The 20,952-nt window shown below is 37.0% G+C and overlaps 1 protein-coding gene across 7 annotated transcripts in view; it reads right to left on the reverse strand.

The window, feature by feature from the left end:
* Nucleotides 1-981: 981 nt before the first annotated feature.
* ATP11B (ATPase phospholipid transporting 11B (putative)) overlaps nt 982-20,952 on the reverse strand; it is a 118,841-nt gene continuing 98,870 nt past the window's right edge. For 4 of the 7 annotated variants that reach the window (XM_073359282.1, XM_073359280.1, XM_073359278.1 and 1 more), the window contains one exon: nt 982-10,386. In XM_073359282.1, the coding sequence (XP_073215383.1) occupies nt 10,168-10,386 (219 nt within the window). In that variant the 3' untranslated portion in view covers nt 982-10,167. Of the gene's footprint in view, nt 10,387-13,804; nt 13,931-20,952 lie in introns of all 7 variants that reach the window. The other 3 variants (XM_073359281.1, XM_073359279.1, XM_073359283.1) reach the window with 2 other exon arrangements.

Here is a 20,952-nt window from a genome sequence, read left to right on the forward strand (position 1 = left end):
ATGTACTGAAGATTCCGTTTGCTGTAGGTGCACCAATAGGCTGTTGAGGGATTAAATAAAACTCCCAAATGTAGACAAGAGAGGACGCTATGGAGCATTAAGATTTTAAAGTAACTTTCACAATAGCTCAAAGGCAATTTAAAGACAGAACTGTGGTTATGAAATCATGCTCATAAATGGTGTAGTATAAATGCATTAAAATATACATAATTCAAAGCTAATTACACAATTAAACACAAACCAACCCAGCTAAAAGTGAAAGTTTTATTTAATAAATATAATTTCCATGAACTATTTAAAAACAACTTCACTAACAGAACTGTACATTTAACCCCCTGTATTAACTCTGCTGTCAAGCAGAACATTAGAGGCAGCACAGTGTTTGTGGTCTGAAATTTTTTGTACTAATTATCGCTAGTTTCCAGTTGTTAATGCCCATTACTGTCTAACCGCAGCAATCGCAACACAGCAGCTAGTACTTCTTGCGTGAGTATCATTCAAGTTTTCCCCCCCAAAACAAGCAGCACTTGATCATGCTTTTCTTAAGGGGGGGGGGGGGAGAGTTTATTCACTGTTTCTACATGTGCATAAGAATTGAAGCATTTAATGGGACCATAATTAAGCATTTTTCTTAAAAATATACTCTTTGGTGTAGTAATGACATTTTATTTATACCTGAAAGTCTCATTTTTAAAGTATTCTGCACGTATATATTTAAGAAGCATGGGCAACGTATTACGATTTATCCCACGGCCAAGATAAGAAAAATACAATCAACCAGGCTCCTTTGACGTACGAAACAATTTCCTTTAAAAATGTTGACTATAAAGAATGGTATTTGCTATTACATTAGATCATGTTTAGACACATTTAAAAAGAGTCTTAAATAATTCTGTGTTACAATTAGCAATATTTTTAGGGTGCTCTCAAATACCTTTTTGTACTATATAATCAGATGCCTTTTTGCCCCAAGCCCGTCAGACTTTATTTAAGTTCCATGCATTTATACATACTGGAAACAAACAAACAAACGTCATGTCTATGGTAATGTCAATTGTCTACAATTACTGCAAAACCACTTGCATTATACCATGGTAATAGCTAGAGCTAGGTGAATATTTCAAGGAAGTGATGGAGAACATGCTAGTGAAAAGCATGGATTAATGTGGATAGCACCTGGGGTGTATTTTTCATTTGACTGCCTTTGCAATCTGTATGAATGATATTTAGCTGCAGGAATGTTTCCGTGGAAAATGAAGAGACTTGCAAGTACTTTTGTGAATGTGTTTGCGAGAAGATCAGTGGCAGTTGTTTTCACACAGCTATATTAAAATCTCCAATTTCCCTTTCCCTGTTCATGAAAGTTAAGTAACCCAAAAAAGGGAGAAGAAACCAGATAAGTGACTGAGGTGATAAATCACACACCTTAGAAAACAAACAGTAGAAGCAAGGAATTTGCAAACCAGCCGTAGACTGAAATGTTTGCATAAAACACTAATCTGTAAATTGTCTGTCCGTAGATAATTTGTGACGGGAAAAGGGATAACTTAGTCAACTTTTTCATTATGAATGGATCACCCAACTCTAGGAATGTAACTCCATTAGAAACTATGGTGATCATACGATAATGCAGTAACAATTAGTTACTATGGGTTAACTTCTGTTAAATAGCCACATTACTACTGTATATTGTAAAATGAGAAACTAATATAGCAAGATAGAGGATTCTCCTGAACAAATGATTTTGGTAGCATACATGGTAAGTAATTCTGAATACTGCACTTCACAAATACAACTGGAGTACATAAAGCCTAATCTTAAAAGAGAGTTTGTCAGCCAATCAAAATTTCTATGGACTATCCTTGTTTACCAATAGCTTTATGATGCGAGATTTCTCGTACTAGAAATGAGACTTTTCACACACACAACAGTTTTATCCGATTGTAAAAATAAGGGTTTGAAAGAATTACCAATTATTTCTACTAAGGAGTGACAGTTGGGTCGTTTGTATTGTAAATTGTGTAATCGGTTTTAAATAACCATTTTCCACCAGCAAATGAGATCATTTTGAAACGATAAAGTTTTCAACATTTCCTCTCTTCACTTATGTGGCCTCCCTCTATAATATTATATTTAAATGGGTATTTTAAGTAATATTTATATTTTAGCTTGAAGTGTTTTTAATGTAAGCAGACTTTTATGTCATTTCCAGTTCCCAGTCTCTACACGGTATGCTTTAGACACCAAATGTTGCATGAAAGAATATATGCTCTTGAAAAATTGACTTTTTCCTATACCAGGTATTAAGATTCGCTGAGAATTCTATCTAGTTTTAAAAGGTGGCTATGGAAGTGCTCTCTTCCATCCAGGATATCAAAAATACTGCACAGTAAAATAAGAATGAAAATAATATCACTTGTGTTACTGTGAGTTAAGAATGTTTGGAGCAGCCTTTATTGCACTAAAAGGAAAATCCAGAAGGAATCCTTTGCATGTGCCTTCATTTTGTGGATTTCAAGAGTAAAGGTAACTCTACACACATCTCTATACTGTACATTCTTTTTCCTCATGTTCTCAATCAGAAAGATCAATAGTTACAGTTGGATAATTGAAGACGACAGACTTGGTTAACTTCGCTTTGTGAAAAATTCCACATACTAGCGAATCTAGAACTAGCATATCGCATATACTGTAACAGTTAGAGGTATATACAAAAACAACTTTTCTTGAGTAAAACCAATTCTATATTATTTGTGGTACATTACAAAATATTGTTGTTTTTCCTCCTAAGCATTCATTAGATAAAAATTCTGTATTCTATGCAAACCAATTACATATTTCCATTAATGAGAAATAAGCATTACTGAAATTTTTTTTCTCCAAATAGAGAAGTGTACCTGGGGTAGACATATAAATTCTTAAGCTCTTCCTGAATTGCTTAAATACATATTTCTTCAGTAACCTTAGACACACTGATAAGGGAGGGGAAGCAGGAAGAGGTGGAAGGTTTAATAAACCATAATGGAGGTAAATTACTCTTCAAATATAAACATTTTGCTTGCTTGGCACAAATGTATTCAACCTTTTATTCATACCACAAAAGTCAAAACATTATATGTGTGGTATGGAATTGTTGTAAATGCTTGGAGCAGGGTTATTTTTCAAAGCATTCCCCCCCCCCCTTTTTTTTTTTAATAAAACCATTTACCATAATTTAGATTTCAAAACATGACATACTAATCACAAGAACTAATGAAAAACTATATGGCAACACTGAAAACCATTGAGGGCTGGCTAAGGAATGAATGACCTTGACAGACACGGCTACTTTTGAGAAGTGAAGCAGAATGGCTTAACACACAAAGGTAACAGTTGCAAACAACAGATACCTGAGGAGAAGTTGTTTAGAAAATGTGGCCTAAGATTATTTCACAGATAACCATGGCATAAATTTTTTGTGCGTCTCAGGAACAGAAACCACTGACAAAACCCGTGCTAGTATTTAACTCAGACTTCCAAGTATATGTATACAATTGAATATTGATAAATCCGCCAGTTGCTAAAGAATTTAAACTAATTTTTAACGGTTAAGTTTCTAGTCTTTATTGTTGCAAAAATGAAGATTCAAGATGTGAACCAAAATGCTGCATTGCTGGGAAAGCCATAAACAGCAGCAGAGATAGGCACTGGAGTTAGCAGTGAGGATGACCCAAAAATCTGAGAACAGCAGTGGAAACATCTTAACACTTCCTCCCCTATAGTTCACAGAATCCAGGAAAGCTGGGGAGGAGGAGAATAATGGAGACCAATCTCTCTCTTGCAGCAGCCCATGCCCCATAGTGTAGAGGGCTTCCAAGGCTGTGTCTACACTATGAAAAAAAAAAATCAATCATGTAATTCACTGCTAATGCAGCTGAACAGGTGATAGCAATAATGGAAGCTGTAGTGTAGACAGGGGCAGGCACTTAGATCATTGTGTTGTCCACCTTACACACAGGCCCCCCCGACAGCAATTTCAGGCCCCAGGGCAGAACGGTCAATAGGCCCCCAGGCCTGGTGGGGTGTCACCATATGGGCGCGGAGCCGGACCATGTGCGGCAGCTGGTGCACACATGCACAAGCCGCGGTCTGCCTGACATTTGGGTGGTGCTGTGTCTGGGCTGGCTGGGGCCCAGCGAGCTGCCGGGCACGCTCTTCCAGCATGGCCAGGGCTTCCACATGCTCGCCAACCTTCGCCGGTACCACCCTGCACACATCTAGGAGCCCTGTGGCCCACTGGGTCAATTGCCCCCTTCCCCCCCCACCTGCCTACACACCTTGTCTACACTACCTTGGATTAGGTAAGAAAGTCTGTGCCCACTGCCTATGCTACAGCATTCGCCTTTGCCACCGCTGGTAGATCATTACAGGTCTGAGTTTTGCCAGTGTGGATGCAGCTTTCCAACACCTCCTTCTCCTTTTCAGGGGGGCAGAAATTTTGTTTATGGGACTTAGCAGCCAGAGGCTGATTTAAAACAGGGGTTCTCAACCTTTTTCTTGCTGAGGCCCCCCTCAACATGCTATGAAAATGCCAGTGCCTGGTGGGGGTGGGAGCACAGGGCTCTAGGCCAGTGGGGGACCCTGGGGCATGGGCATAGTTGTACTTCTATACGGGGGGTGGGGGGGACAAGGGCTGGCAGGGCTTGAGCCAGCTCCGCACAGCATTGTCCTGTGCCACCTCCACCCCCAACTCCCTCAGGAGGCCACCCAGCCTGTCTGGGCTGTGGGGGGACGGAAACAAAAAATATAACTCAAAGGGGGGACTCCGTTCAAAAGTTTGAAAATCGCTTAGGGTGCAGGGAGGGGGTAGCTAGGGGCTGTGTTTGGGCAGGGGATAGCTCAGGGTGCAGGCAGGGGGATAGCTAAAGGCTGTGTATGGGCACAAGGGGCTCCCAGTGCAGCTCCCAGGTTAAGCCGGGGGTGGGGAGAGTGCACAGGGGCTCCCAGCTTCAGCCCTGCCACTGCTCCTGGGTTCTGGGGGGAGGTTTGCGAGCCTCAGCCCTGCGTCGCTCCTGGCTTCAGTGCTGGGGCCCAGGGCACCAGGTTTCTAGCAACATCCTATTGAGAAGTATCCCGTGTATCTCACTGATGGATACCCTGCATCTTTCTTCTTTGTATCTCTCTACTGCCAGTAGATTCAGTCCTACTGCTAGTCTCTCTCTCTCTCTCTCTCTCTCTCTCTCTCACACGCACACACACACGTATTCACAAAAATTCCTACCCAACCCAAGAACTCAGACACATTTATAGCAGAAAATGTAGCTGCAAAATTTATAATTCTGTCCAAAGTAGCATCTGTGCACTTTGTTTTTATTGAGATAATTGTATATCAAACCATTGCCATCAATGTGTCAGATCCTTCAGATATATGAAGATAATGCTTAATTAAATCTTGAAAGTACAGTATGAACAAATATAAATATATTAAAAATAAAACATGCAACCCCGCAACAATGTTAAAAGGATTAAACCCTTTAAATTTTCAATACGTATGCTAGCGAGACAACTGTACAATCCATTCAACATGTTTTCCACCTATTTTTCCATGTCAGGATCAATAATAGTTATTAAAACATGTAGGATGTAATGGTTATGGACGAGAATGACTAGCTCTTAAATATTACCTGTAAAGAACATGAGATTCTTATTATACCTGAAGGGTGCACAATGCTATGCTTTTGTCACCACTTTGAAAAGGGCTATGTCATATTTTACTAGTATATTGCCATTTGTACACCAGTACAGATATGCGGATGGTATTTCCATCTCTTAACAGCTAATTCACCAGCTCAGGTTTTTTTTAAAGTGATATATTAATTAATTGACTTGCCCAGGGAAAAAACAAGAGTTTTGTTTATTTGTAAACTAAGAAGTTAGCATAACAAGAAGCTTCAATACAAATTTAGAATTAAAAAATTTTCTTCCCCCCAAGGGGGGGGGGGGAAATCAGCTTAATTTACAAAATCAGACTTCAAAATAAGTTCATACCTTCAAATCAATTACTTGGGAACAGAAACATTTGGTCATTGCCTCACCTTGAGATTTCAAATAAAATGTCAAACACAGGATTCCAACGTGTTAGCACGAAGAGGAAATGGGCAGAGAAAAAGCATACAAATATTTGGTTATAAGATTAGAAAAATGTAGTGGAAGAGATTATCCTTCACATGTATGTTTTGCTATGCTACAAGACAGACCACGAGGTTTGTATTTAGATGTTTTTGTTGTGCTAGCACATTTTCTAGGACAGAGGATACAGCACTGAACTCATGCATAACCTATTATAAATATGTAAGCACCATATGGCTTCCACCAGGCACTAACAAATGCTCGTTAACAAGTGGGTGAGTCCATTGTGGAGAGAGTCAAGATGCTTCTGTCGTTGGTATAGTAGGGATCCGATGAGCTCCATGATCTACAGTAACAATAAAAGAAAAGTTTGGCTGACTAGGAACCTATAATTTTAGGTGAGAGGAGAAAAGGTCTAAGAGCATAAAGCAAATTATTCCTTTCTTTAAAACTGTAGTCCGTTAATTCCATCCTGACACCCGCAATTCATTCAAACCCTCAAAAATATGCTGTAGCAACTATTTCTTGAATTTTCTGAACAGACTATTTATTTTAAAAATTCACTATACCATGACTAAAAAGATATTTAATCTGCTATAAATTTAAATTATATGGGGCTTCTAGGCTTTTTGAGGTAACTTCAATATTATATATGTAAATCAGGCAGAGTGAATACTACATTTTATTTTTGGCATAGTAAGATCATTCTAACAAATCCTCTCAGTACACAAATAGCTAATTGCAGTATGCTAATATATTGGTGTTTTATTTAAATATTTTAATACTGATGCTGTGAGCAACTTAACTTGGAACAAATTTCATCTAATAGTTTAACTATAGCCATTAAGATATATTTTACCATTGGCTGTACTAGATTTAAACTAAAATGTATGACAAGTGAAAAAAATATCCAAACTATCATTGCCTTTTGATCTACCAATGTTTTTCACCTAAGAGTAAGTTATTTCCCTAGATGAATAAATCCTATATATAGGCCACTGCTTTGGCAGGATTGTTAAAGTCAACATATTAGATTAAAAGTTGAAAATAAAGGGTAAGAAGGAAGAGGGCCATAAAGTGGAAACAATTTATGCTCCAAAGCCCACCTCTGTCAGAAATCTGCTGTTTCTCCAAAATAGTACACACATGTACCTTGACAAGTGTATTGGCTAATGACAGGTCCAGATCATTCAGTAATGGGTTCTACCATAAGAACTTATGTGTGATCCAGAATTTTTAATATTCTATTGGCTGATGAGTAGACAGACAGTTTAATGGAAGAGAGACAGACAGAAATGCATTTTACTGATTTGCAAGAAACATGCAATCTTTCAATTTTATTTTAAATGAATGAAACAATGAAAAATGTATTTTGATTATATTTTAAAAAACAATAAAACTGCAATACTTTATGCCAGTTGCCCTCTACTCCAAGCATTTGTACACCTTGAGATCAAAAGAAATGGCTCCCATCCAAAATTTGATAGCATGTCTAATTTCATATCCCATTATCATATTTGACAGAATATTAGGTGCACATATTGTATATAAACACAAGCTATCTATATCAACAGAATTGGAAAAGTGCTTTTCATTACAAAGCACTACAAAGCACTTTTACAAGCTACATATATACAGGTATCACTTAATTCATCAATGATATTCAGCTACCTCTGGGATGGAATAGAACAGTTGGTTCACACCACCAGTAACATTATACAATAGTTATTACATTCGAGATTGCATGCATCTTCTAAAAGACAATAGCTATTTAGTAAAATCTAAATTGCATTTGTACCCAAGCCTCATCTAAGCTTAATACTGAGCAGTAAATATATTTTGGGATTAAAAGTACTTAACTGTACCTTCAGTATTTCACAGCTGGTAGAACTGTTTTATGTGACTTACATAATTAGTATGTTCAACAAAAGTATTCAGCAACTTTCACGTACTGCAAGGGAAGTGAGGGGAAGAACGTAAATACATCCTCCAACCACTTTTAGACTAGATTTTAAAAAGAAATGCTAAAGGGAAGGAGCTGGAGTCACTCAGAAGACAAACAGGTAATAAATAAAGCAAGCAGATTCTTTTTCAGTTACTGTCATAAGGTGAAACTGAAAGGGCTGTGAAGAGCCACTTCAATATAAACCCTGGAGCTGCAGCAGCAACCATGGAACTCCTAAAGCCCTTTGACTAGCACCTAGATTGTTTTGCATAGTCATTTGTTTGAAGCCATGTTCATTCTAATGCTTTAACAACTCTCTTTCAGGCCCTAAAATTATTCAGACGGTACAGTCGTTAGGAAAAAAAGATGACAAGCGTTAACAGACAAGTAACCTGAGAAATAGCACAATATTGAAAAAGTGCTTTATATTCTGTCAAATATGATATTTTATTTTTATTATTAATAGATCTCACTGAAGGAGGAGGGAGGAAATTGTAAAAAAATCTAGATGCCTAGCAGAATGAAAAAATAATTATACCTACCTTTATGAGATCCTGCACAATAAACAAATTTTTGGCCAAAAACCGCATCACTTATTAGGTGACATCAGAACAAAGAAAGCAGCACAGAAAATAAAAGTTTCTAATTTGCAACACATAGTTTTCATTTGTTACAGAAGATAACAGTAAGTGAAAATATACCTAAAGGAACCACTACAGAAATGTTGATTTTAGACCAATTAAATGCTCATCTTGTAGTTTAAAAATTCTATTCAACTGTTTATTTTACACATCATGCCTGCTTACTATACAGCAAGAGTTTTGATTTAAAAAAATTTACTTGATCATAAACAGTTCCTTCTTATACACAAGATATTTTTGCATAATTATACCCTAGATTTATGGAAATAACTAACAAAATTTCATAAGCAAGCCAGAATAAAGAAGATGATTAGAATCACAGACACTGTGTTAACACAAGAATTTTAAAACTGAAAATGTACCACATACCAAGTCAACACCTAAAGGTAAAATCATAACTGACAATGCATGTCAGTATAAATTCCCCATAGAAGATTTTATTTTGTATGAATGATATCACATCCTTTAACTTGAAAAGAGACAGCTGTTCACATATTAAAGGAAACCCCATGTAAATGTGAGAGTGCAATTTTTTTCCAGGTTTGGCTTTTGAATAATGGAGGACTATGATATCATTCAGCAAAAGACAGACTATGATGTACAAAAGGTTTTTTATTTTTACCCCCAAATACCTCCATATTTGTTACCTAGTTCTCTGAGTTTTTTGAAATGGGGAGATGTGAAAGTGTTCACTTCAGTAGATCTCAAAATCACTTTCTAAATTTCTTTCACGGCTACGTTTGTTGCAAGATGTCAGCATTACTTGTTACAAATATTTCTGATAATTCTTATGTTTTTCTTCCACCAATGTGTGTTTTAGTGTATGTAATTCAAGAAGATGTTTAGCACATATTTTTAAATGGCACCCATGATTTTGCTGACATTTTTGATACAAACAGAAAAATCCTTAAAACTAAGTCAACTTGAAGGCTTTGTTTTGTAAATTAGCTGGTTTCTAGAAATAGAGTATAAAAGTTATATTACAAAAAAATATTTAATTTTAGTAACCACCAATGGATGAAAAGTCTAAAGACTTTCCTTTTAATGATGGAGTTATTGTCTGGGGGAAATACGACCATTTTGTATATCTTTAGAAGTAACTCAAGCTAATCTAGGACTATTTTGGAGGACATACATTAAGTATCAAAGGAAAAGCCTTTTGACTTTACAAACAACACTTGATTTGTGAAGGCAAAAAGCTGGATCAGGAAAACAATCAGCACAGTGAGGTTTGTTCTTCTAAACAGAAGGATGTACAAACCCAGAGAAAATACCATATATACACAACACAAGATCTCATACTAGAAAGACCAAACAAAAAGTTTGAAGAGAGTTCTGTTTCTTGAAAAAACATTTTCTTCCTTTTCCTAACGAAAGCACTCCCAGTAAGCAAGAAATGGATCTTTTAGGATCAAAAAAGCCTATAAAGAATAACATTTCCTGTTTAATTACGCAAAACCTGCAACTGGTTTGCTAGACATCAATAGCTGCAGGCTCATCAGGTTCCAGTTTATAGGAGAATCGTCTGCAGCAAAGGCTATTGAGAGAAATTCCACACCTGCTGACCCGGGTTGGACTACATCTTCCCATTAGTCGTTCCAACATTCTTCTAACAGATGCGCATGCTGTTTCCCCATCTGAGAAGCAGCACATGGAGTCCAAGCAGTTGATACCTGAACCTGTCTCAGTAAGCTGGAGTGAAAAAAGAGAGAAGAATTAGTATTTGTGGATTCTTGTGACAAAAGTGTCCTGCTATCACAGGCAATGCTTAAATAAGGCTAGATTTTAAATTTCAATAGTGTTAATAGAATATGTTTCTATTTTATAGGAAAATCATAATGATACCTTCGATTAGAAAGATTGCTTTCTCCATGTGAAACATACAGATGGAGATCTAGATGCTCTTCGGTGTGGCCAAGGTTTGAACAAATAAATGGCTTATTGAACAAATGGCAATTGTTTAACATTGACCCCACACAAGCACCCAGCAAATAAAAATATGTCCAGTTCCCACTACTGTTGTAACCTGGCTGGCAAATCATCTGCTATAATGCTCTACCTGTAATACGCTTATAGGGGCAGATCATCAGTTAGTAGAAACTGTCATAGCCACATTGACATCAATGGAACTATGACAATTTACACTAGCTCAAGATCTGTCCCCATTCAAAATATCTTCCCCCTCCCCAATAATAATTAAAAAAAGGGTTTAGAATAAGTGAGACTGGGGATGTGGCAACCTGCCTAAAAATAACAGTTTTAACAATTCAAAAAGAACTGCAGAACGCAGTTTTCTGAAGGAAGTCAGGTTCCATGACTCGCAATAGACTTACTATTTTAGGCTAACATTAAATCATGAACAAAAACGTCAGGAGTAAATTTTTCTACCTACCCTTCTTGTCTTATTTACATAACTCTGAAATTTTATCCCAGGTTACCATCTATGATGCCAGATAAACCTCCCTTTACAAAACCCAGTATATGGATTGGAATTTGGGAATGCCATTATTAAAGCTTGTGATACAGAGTTGAATTAACCTCTCACTTTTGGAGGGGAAAGGTTGTCTACAGATTTTTATCTGAATTTAAACACAGAATTAACATCAATCATATTCACGTAAGAATAAGGAAAAGCTGAACGTTAGTATAACTATGAATGAACACAACAAGGTTTATTAGTATGCGTAAAACAGACTAAAATAAACTGAAAGAGGTTATACTGAGAGTTTAGGAAGATGTTTTTATTACAAATCACCTATTAACAAATTCCTTCATACTACACTTCATCCGAGTATTTTTCCACTGCAGCACACATAAAATTCCAAATATTTAGCACTGCAGAAAAACTGGAGCGAGAGTATTTTGAATGCATTTCAGCTTACCTCTCCCTTCTAAAAGGGTACACAAATCTATTGAGGGTGGTGATGGGGGAAGCTACCTACATAACCCAAATTAAACTATTTGTTAAGCAGTTATACAAATTCAGTGAGGGGGGAAGAACACATTAACTGTATTAGTCACTTAACATCACAGATGCAATGCAATGAGATGAATAATATACAGAAGTGTACCTCCTGACTGGACGATATGTATCGGTTATTCTGAGGCTCCAAAAATTTCAAAAAGGACATTCAAATATTTACAAATTTATGTTGCTCACTTTAGATATAGAAATTAACAGAAGTTAGCAGGAGTTGAGGACAGAGAACCTCTCAGAAGGTGCTTCAGTAAATCACAGGAGAGGGGCTTTAAAAAGTCTCATGAAAGAGATTAAGAGCTGAGATTTCTACTTATAATTGGCTCAAAGTTAAAGGCAAATTGTCTCTCTCATAGAAATTATTGGAAAACATTATATACTATCTGATCACACATGAAAGAGCTCCATTATTACTTATTCATGCATGATACATGTCCCTTTTCTCACTACACTCATGGAGGCATAGGTACCTATATTTTTGTCTTAGTCTCTCCGGAAACAGGTCTTTTATTAGCAATAGATTCATATAACCCCTAATTTTGGGTCAGTGGCAAGCTAACTTCACATTCTATAATCTTGATCTTTATATACAGAATTGATTCTTCCCTTAATATATACTGTATGAAGCAGAACCTGGCCTCTGCGGTATTCTGGGGCCATAAAGTTGACTTCACCAATCAGCTGAGGGAATATCCAGGTGGTGCAGAGCTATGGCCTCCTTAGCCCCTGGCAGAGGGTGCATGTTGGGGAAGTAGTCAGGGTGCAAATGCGCTCTAATGATCCCTAGCTGGCATAATGGCTGGGTATCACTGGAGAATGTTACAAGCTGACACAAAGATGGAGTAGCCAAGCGGCTGCACAAATTTGCACTTGTGGGATGAAACAGTTGGCACCAGAATTTGGTAGGAAGGGTTGTATAAAAGGTGCATAAAACTATCTTGGTCTCCCTCAATGCCAGAATCCTATGCTCTGTCTGTGCAATCTTTAATGTATAATGCACCCGTATTTCTGAACTGCCTATAATATCTATAAAAAAAAGCAATGACTGCAATGGAAAGGGGGGATTTTTGAAAAACAGGCAAAAATAAAATAAAAAAAATCTACTTAAGATGAAAATATTTGATTTCTAATGAGCTTAAAATCAATTTTGCCTTCAGTTTCTGTGAAATACAATAGTGGCTTAATAAGGAGTCAATGTTTTACCATGACTTAAAAGGGTTAATACCACCTATTTGAAAATAGTGACCTTCCAAAATCCGGTATGTAGATAAATGCGAAGAATTAATATTTGCTATTTTAAATCCACAGACCTCCCACTTTAAAGACTAAAAACTGAGTGGAAGCATTATAAGTAGTACTTCCAGAGTAAACTGTGAACATCAGAGATCTCTTTGCAATCCCAAATCCACACCTTCCTTATGTCAGCTGTACCAACTAGCTCTTAGTAACATCAAAAGTAATATTAGGAGAGTGTAAAGGAGACAATAGAAAAAGAAACTCAATATGATGGCACTGGCTGCCTGGTTTAGGATCCATTCTCTTTATATCCCTTTCCTGAATAAGGATTTTAACTTTAATACAGAATGTCCCCTCACTGCCTATATCTCCTCTAGCCTTCCTCTCCAATTTTATATCTGTGCAAAATTTGATCATAGTTGGGTGTGACACCAAACTAAGACCTGACAAAAACAGGTAAGATAACAATGCAGAATGCTGTGAGGTGGACAGTACTGAGCACAGATAGTTTTAAAACAAAAAAGTCTCTGGCAATCCTAAGTGTATCCCTGACTGGGCTGCAACTGGCAGGAAGAGCCATTGCTTAAAGATTGACATATGCAGAGAAAAAACTGAGAACACTAATCTCTGGGCTGCAAAGAAGTTTTGAAAAGGTATGGTTTAGGGCTAAGGATCTTAAATCATTGTAATGCAAATGTTTTCCAGGGGAATGGATAACTTTAATGGAATGAATCAAGAAAAAAATTAAATACTATGTATTACAATTAGTGATTCAATCCGTTAAGCCCAAACAAAAAACATGCCATCATGTAAGTTTCCTTGTAAATATCACAAGTATGGGAATTTCAAAGATGATTCCAAGACTGACTATACATAAGGGTACAGTGGGAGTACTACCTAGTGAATGCAAGCACTGTCCTGCTGGCTAGATGGATCAGCTAGCAGTTGCCTATTGTCCTCCCCTCTGTGCCTGCTTTCAGCAAAGTCATATGCTGAGCTGACTGAACCCTTATCCTCTTCCATCTAGAAGGACAGAAAAGCAACAAATCTTATAAAACACCACAATCAGTTTAATTCAAAACAGTAATCTTTAAACCAATCTTTAATCTACTGACTTGTTCTTGATAGAACAGTGCACATTTGCTTATGCAGGAAGAGATGATCACTTTCTCAAGTTATCAAAGTTATACAAATCACAAAATTATTTATTGATGCACATCAGCGTTACCACAGGAGTATAGTTTGTCAACAAATTAAAGGCTTACAAAGAATGTAGATGAGTAATTTTCAATTCTGACCCCTTCCTCCCCCAAATAAAGGTCTAAAACTAGCGCTTTTGTCCAAAGGGTCTTTCCAATTCTTTTCCCATTTTGTTGGGTCTTCTGTATGCCAAATGACACCTGCAGGTTTTAGTTCAACAAAGCACTTATATCTCATTGAAGCATATGCTTATGTGCTCTGCTAAAAAGAAATGGATTTAAGTATGTGCTTAAAGTTAAGCAAATGCTTAAGCAGTGCTTCGCTGAAGCCAGGCCGTAGATACCAATATAATCTATGCTATGTAAATAGCTAAAATAGATTATGAGATGGTTATTGCAACACCACAATGAAGCTTTAAAGTAGGTTCCCATTATGAGCCCCATTTTTACCTTCTCCTAGTCACCCCAACAAGAGACTGATTCCCCTGAAATTTCAAATGCCACATCTCATCCTTGGTTAGTTTTTCTAGAAAGTTTTGCAAAATTTAGAAAAAAGACATTTTGAAGTTTGCCAGGGAGACTTTTGAAATGCCACTTTAAAAAATAAATAAATAAAAAAAATTTCCTAAGCTTTTTGCTCAGTTGTACCTCCAAAATGATGGTCTACAAACACCAAATAATTTTTGTTATTTGTATTGTGGCAGCCCACAGGGGCCCCAGTCATGGATCAGGGCCCAACTGTGGTAGGCCTCGTACAAACAAAAAACAAAAAGATCGTCCCTGCCACCAAAGAGCATATAATCTAAGTTTGTCATGCTAAGAAGAGATGCTGTGGTGACCCTTAGTGTGTGTGTGGCGGGGCACTGAAGGGTGAGGAAAAGGCTGGTTTACCAGTGGAATTACAACATATATACAATATGTACAATACAAATTTAATAGAAATTGACCTGCTCCTGGCCCCAGGCTTTGCTGCAGCAGCTACTGACCAGAGGCAGACATAATGGTGAATACAAAAACAAGGATCAGACAGGAGTCAGAAAAACAGTAGCAGTTCAGGTCATTAAAACCTGAGGCTACAGAGGCATACTCTTGTAGTCTTGCAATGGAGGGCTTTAGGAAAGGTAGAAGTGCATGGAGATAGGGGAGAAAACAAGGGGCAACAGCAAAATTGTTTGAGGAGGGTGGGGACAGAGTCATGGAAGGACAGAGCTTTATCCACATTAATAAAAAGTGTTAACATTTAATTCCTAGATTTAAAACTTCACGCATTAGCATTCCGTGTGGATAAAAAAGTCTTTCCTGTCCCTTAGATTCCTCTTCTGCTGTACAAAATCTTAATTTGCCACCCAACTAGAATGTCCCCACTACACACAATTTTCATGTACAGGGTGAAGTCTATAGGAGAGAAGCCACATAGAAGAACTCTTAAGACCTGCTGATGCCTGCGCTACTCATATGGACCATATATACTAACTTACTTTGAACTTTTGCCACCACATTCAAAACCTGATGGAAGGTAAGTGCCAACTTACCTTCCTTCAGAAGTTAATTTTGTACTGAATTTCAACAAGATTAACTCCCTATGATATTCAGAAATCTGAGTTGCAGACTTCCTGGTATTCCTGCTAGAGTGAGTCGTATTACAAGTACCATCACATGGTAATAACGGGAAAGAATGGAATTGTTATTTGAAATTTCTCTTTGTGGTGATGTCACTCACCCGGGCAGACGAACCACAGAGTCTGCAACTGAGATTTCTCAGGTTTTTAGGTGTTAACTGTGGCAATTCTTTGTTTAAAATATAGCATTCATTACCTTGGCATAAGTCACTTTACTCTCTTTTTCCCCTATTTTGAAGGATGTACATCCATTCCATCAATGTAGGTCACATGGATGTCCTAGTCCTGATTTACAGGCACCATCCCAGACTTAGACAATCAAATACTATATGAACAAAACTGTGTTTTTAATTTTTTGTTGCTGCAAAAGTTGTATAAGGCTGGGATGAAGGTTTGGCCCTTAATCTTTATTGCAAGCTAAAACATTTATTTTTGTGCATGTTTTATTCTTTCAAAATGTCAAATTGCAGTCCTATAGCATTGCACTCTCTGAGACTGAGTGCATTATAAAAGTTCCAGCATCTTAGTACTTTACCTAGACAACAGACAGGCAAACTTCAGTCTTTTTGAATATTTCATACAATTTACACCCAAATATCTTGAGACACAGACATCCATAATACATTGAAAATAAACATTCACTTGATAGATGCATTAAACTAAAGCAAGAGTCTTAGTTGATGCACAAATGTATATTTACACCCAAGCAAAAGACATGTTCTATGCTCTTATGGCACAAGCGAAAGCAAATTAAAACGGGCAAACAACTGGCAAGAAACTGCTGCCTAAAATACAAAGACCTTTCTGTTGTGGTCTTATGAAGCTGTATTTATCCAACATGCAGAAAGCACTGTTAATTTTGACTACACAAAGCAAGAGCACTGGAACCATGCTAGAAACTGTGGTTATTTTAAAAATGGATGCAAGAAAGACTAGAACTGTATTCTCCAAATTGAGCATCATGCTAGGGATTTTCTCCTATAAGACTGTCTAGTACATGCTACTTATGAGAAGCAATTGGCCTGAAAAAACACCGAGCAAAGCCAAGAAAGATGCCAAATAGAATGAATCTCCACTATAGATACTGCCTCTCATCCCACGTTAATATTCATGCCTCTTCCCATTTCTCTCAATGCTGGTTAGTTGACCTTCAACATGCATAAGAGTTGATGAGGAATTGTCCCTCCTACTCTACCTAATTCTGCTCAGCTGATTCCTTGCCCTGGATAATGGCTGCAGTGCAATGAACTCATCACTTAAAGCAACTCTGTTGGAGTACATCTATAAGTGGACAGAGAAGGGATGGAACATACAAGTCAGTAAGTAACAGTATTTTTCTAAGAGAAAGATACAGGACAGGATTTTAAAAGACATTCTGTTATTTACTGGAATATACTTCATACACAGAACACACATGAAATGGACACTTGCAAGATTGTTCCCGGCACCAACATCATTTATTTTTCACCGTTGCCATGTTTAAAAAGTTTCATAATGGGCGAAAAAAACCCTGGAAATACTTGGGGCATACTTCTCCAGCTGTCCTTAGACTCTCCTGACACTCCATTAATATTGTAATTTCTGCTGTTTACCAAAAGATGTATATTTTGACTGGGATTGTCCCCCCACAGTAGCCATTTCTTCCTATGTGATCCCACATAGAGTTATAAATGCAAAAGCTCAAAGCAATTACTTCCATGTCATTTGACAGAAGCCAGACACAGAATTATGATTTCATTGTAGTATCAGGCAGAAAATCCTGGAACATGGCAAAAAGTTATACACATGCAGAGTACACCGGGGGGGGAAGTCATGCTTGTCCCACTATGAAAGCCCAGTGTAAAGCCATACTACATATTTTGCTAAGTTTTTAATTAAATAGGCTTTCAAAATGCAGTAAAACTAAGAGTTTCTTATACAGTAGTTCCCGATTACAATACCTTAACATTTACATTTTAAGACAGCTTTCAGAAACAGTGTATATTATTTTTCAGCTATTTCTCTCATGCAGAAGTTTATCAGATCTTACATGACGTCTAAACAATTAACTACATGCAGAAAATAATTGGTCTTTGGGGAATGATTATTTTGATGATACTAGTATTTATAATTTCCAAAGTAAACTATTATCTCTGTTTAAAAAGATGGAGACAATCTGTTGACTCATTTTCAGAGTTACCAGGACAATTATTATCCCTTGCATACCAAGTTAAGAAAATGTACTTTAAGCTTGCTTATTTCTTCTCCCAGTGAAATATTTTAGAATTTAAAGGTGAAAGACAGCAGGTGATAAAAGCCCTACAGCTCCATTTTTAAAAATTTGTGATTACTGCATATAATCTATTTCCTTGTCCTGACCTAAAACTAGTTTTACTTTGCTGTATCACATAGAGTCTCAGTTATTGGGAGCTAAGTTGTTTTTAAAAGATGCAAGTACACAGGAATTAATTCAGCCACGTGTAAGATGCAGTTGTACTGAGAAAAGTGAGTTTACAATGGAAATGTGGAGTTCCACTTATTCTCTCAATAGCTTCCATACAAAATTTGCTTAGTTTTAAAAACAACAACACTTTTTCTAGTTGTCATCCCTACCAACTCAACGTGAGATCTGAAAGTCAAACCGGGTTATTTTCTTTGCTTTGAGATCCACAGTAAAAACATTCTGTAATTGGAATTTATTTAACAAACATAGTGATGTACAAACCTGAAAACAATCCCATACCGCACCGCTTTAATGATAATACAGCTAACTAAAATAAGTAGAAAAAAAAATGGTCACCCTTTTACTCATGTTTAGTTCCTTACTCCATAGTAACTCCCATTGATTTCATGATCTCAGACTAGTCCCAAGAACTTGCTCTTAAAGAGTGGCAAAATCTGAACCTTAGATTGCAACTGTTGAAAAAGGTGAGTATATGTATGAATGTATGCAGGAGAAAACCCATGAAATAGTAAGGTCCTGTTTTTGCAAATTTACTTTTCTGACTATAACTACACCTCTAAAGACACACATGCACACACACAAAAAGCAGCTAGTCAGTCATTAAGTTGTTACCACCATTAAAAATTACAGAACAGTTAATGGATTTTATTGCAAAGTTTAGCTGATGGTCTAATGCAGTTGATACCAGAGTTGGGGTTTCCCAGCAAGAGGTACTCCTGCAGAACGCAGTGGCACTAATGCAGATGCTGCCAAACTGCCCAGTACTAATGGAGAAAGAGAAATACAATGCACTAACCAAAACACATACCTAGACTATCACAGGAAAAATGTGAGATAGTATCATACTTCTCTCTTAGGTAACATGACAGGCCAGGCCCATAAGCATGCAATCACAATGGCAAAAAACATCTTACTGAAAGATTAAGTGAGATTAAAAATAGATTTATTATAATGAAAGGAAATCAGAAGCTACGAACTTCATAAGAGGAGAAAAAAGACATAAGCAGAAATCTATGGCTAGCTGAGTTAAGGAAAATAAGTTTTTTGTTTTGTTTTTTGTGTGTGTATAAAGTCTGTTAGGAACTAAAGGAATCCTGTAACAATGCAACTGGTGCATTACTAGATGGAAGTGGTAGAAGTGCCAATAATGCAGAAAGCAGAAGCGTTCAATAAATATTTCTGTTCTGTATTTGGGAAAAAGCCAGATGATGTTGTCATTTGCTGATGAAATATTTTCCATTCCAATAGTAACTGAAGTGGATGTTAAACAGCAGCTACTCAAGTCAGACATTTTAAAACCAGCAGGTCCAAATAACTTGTATCCAAGAGTTCTCTAGACCATTACGGTTGATTTTTATTAAGTCTTAGAATGCTGGCTACGTCTCACAGCACTGGAATAAAGTTAATGTGGTGCCAATATTTTAAAAGGGTCAATGCGACAGCCTGGATAACTATAGGCCTGTGACATCGATCCTAGACAAAATAATGGAGTGGCTGATACAGGACTTGATTAATCAAGAATTAAAGGAGGGCAATATAAATAATGCCAGTCAACACAGGTTTATTGAAAATAGATCTTGTCTAACGAACTTGATTTTTTTAATGAGATTACAAGTTTGGTTGATAAAGATAATAGTGCTCATGTAATATACTTAAACTTCTGTAAGGCATTTGACTTGGTATCGAGACATTTTGAGTAAGAAACCAGAATGATACCAAATCAACATGGAACAGATTAAATGGACTAAAAAACTGGCTAAGAAATGTCTCAAAAATGTAATTGTAAATAGAGAATCATCAACAAGTAGGTGTGAATCCATTAGGGTTTTGCAGGGTTCAGTTCTTGTCCCTACACTATTCAACATTTTTATCAATGACATGGAAGAAAATAAAATTGTTACTGATACAGTCTGCAGATGAAAAAAAATTAGGGGAGTGTAAATAAAGACGACCTGTCGCTGATACAAAGCGATCTGGATCACTTGGTAAGTTGGAACCAAGCAACTAATGTGTGTTTTAATATGGCCAAATGTAAAGTCATACATCTAGGAACAAAGAACTTAGGCCATACTTACAAGATAGGGGACTTTCCTGGAAAGCAAGGAGACTAAAAAAGATTTGGAGGTCATGGTGGATAATCAGCTGAACATGAGCTGGCTAATGTGATTCCTGGATGCAGAAACAGGGGAATCTCAAGTAGGAGTAGAGAGGTTATTTTACCTCTGTATTTTGCACTGGTGCAACTACTGCTGGAATGCTATGTCCAGTTCTGGCATTCACAATTCAAGGATGTTGAGAAATCGTAGAGCGTTAAGAGAAGAGCCACTAGAATGATTAAAGGACTGGAAAACATATCTTACAGTGAAAGAATCACGGAGCTCAGTTCAATCTATTAAGTTTATCAAAGAAAAGATTAAGGGGTGACTAGATCAATCAGTACTTACATGGGGAACACAAATTTGACAACAGAGGGTACCTCAATATATCAGACAAAGGTATAACAAGATCCACTGGCTGGAAGCTGGACAAACTCAGACAAGAAATATGGTGCAAATTGTTAACAATGACAGTAATTAACCATTGGAACAACTTACCAATGGCTAGTGGATTCTCCAGGACTGGAAATTTCTAAATAAAGATAGGATGTTTTTCTAAAAGATGCTCTAGTTCAAATGGGGATTAATTCGGGAAGTCCTATGATCTGTTATTCAGCAAGTCAGACTATATGACAACGGTGGTCCCTTCTAGCATTATAATACAGTTTTATTAAACTCAATAACCTTT

The sequence above is a fragment of the Lepidochelys kempii genome, chromosome 9 (genome assembly GCF_965140265.1).
Source record: "Lepidochelys kempii isolate rLepKem1 chromosome 9, rLepKem1.hap2, whole genome shotgun sequence".
Taxonomy (NCBI): Eukaryota; Metazoa; Chordata; order Testudines; family Cheloniidae; genus Lepidochelys; species Lepidochelys kempii.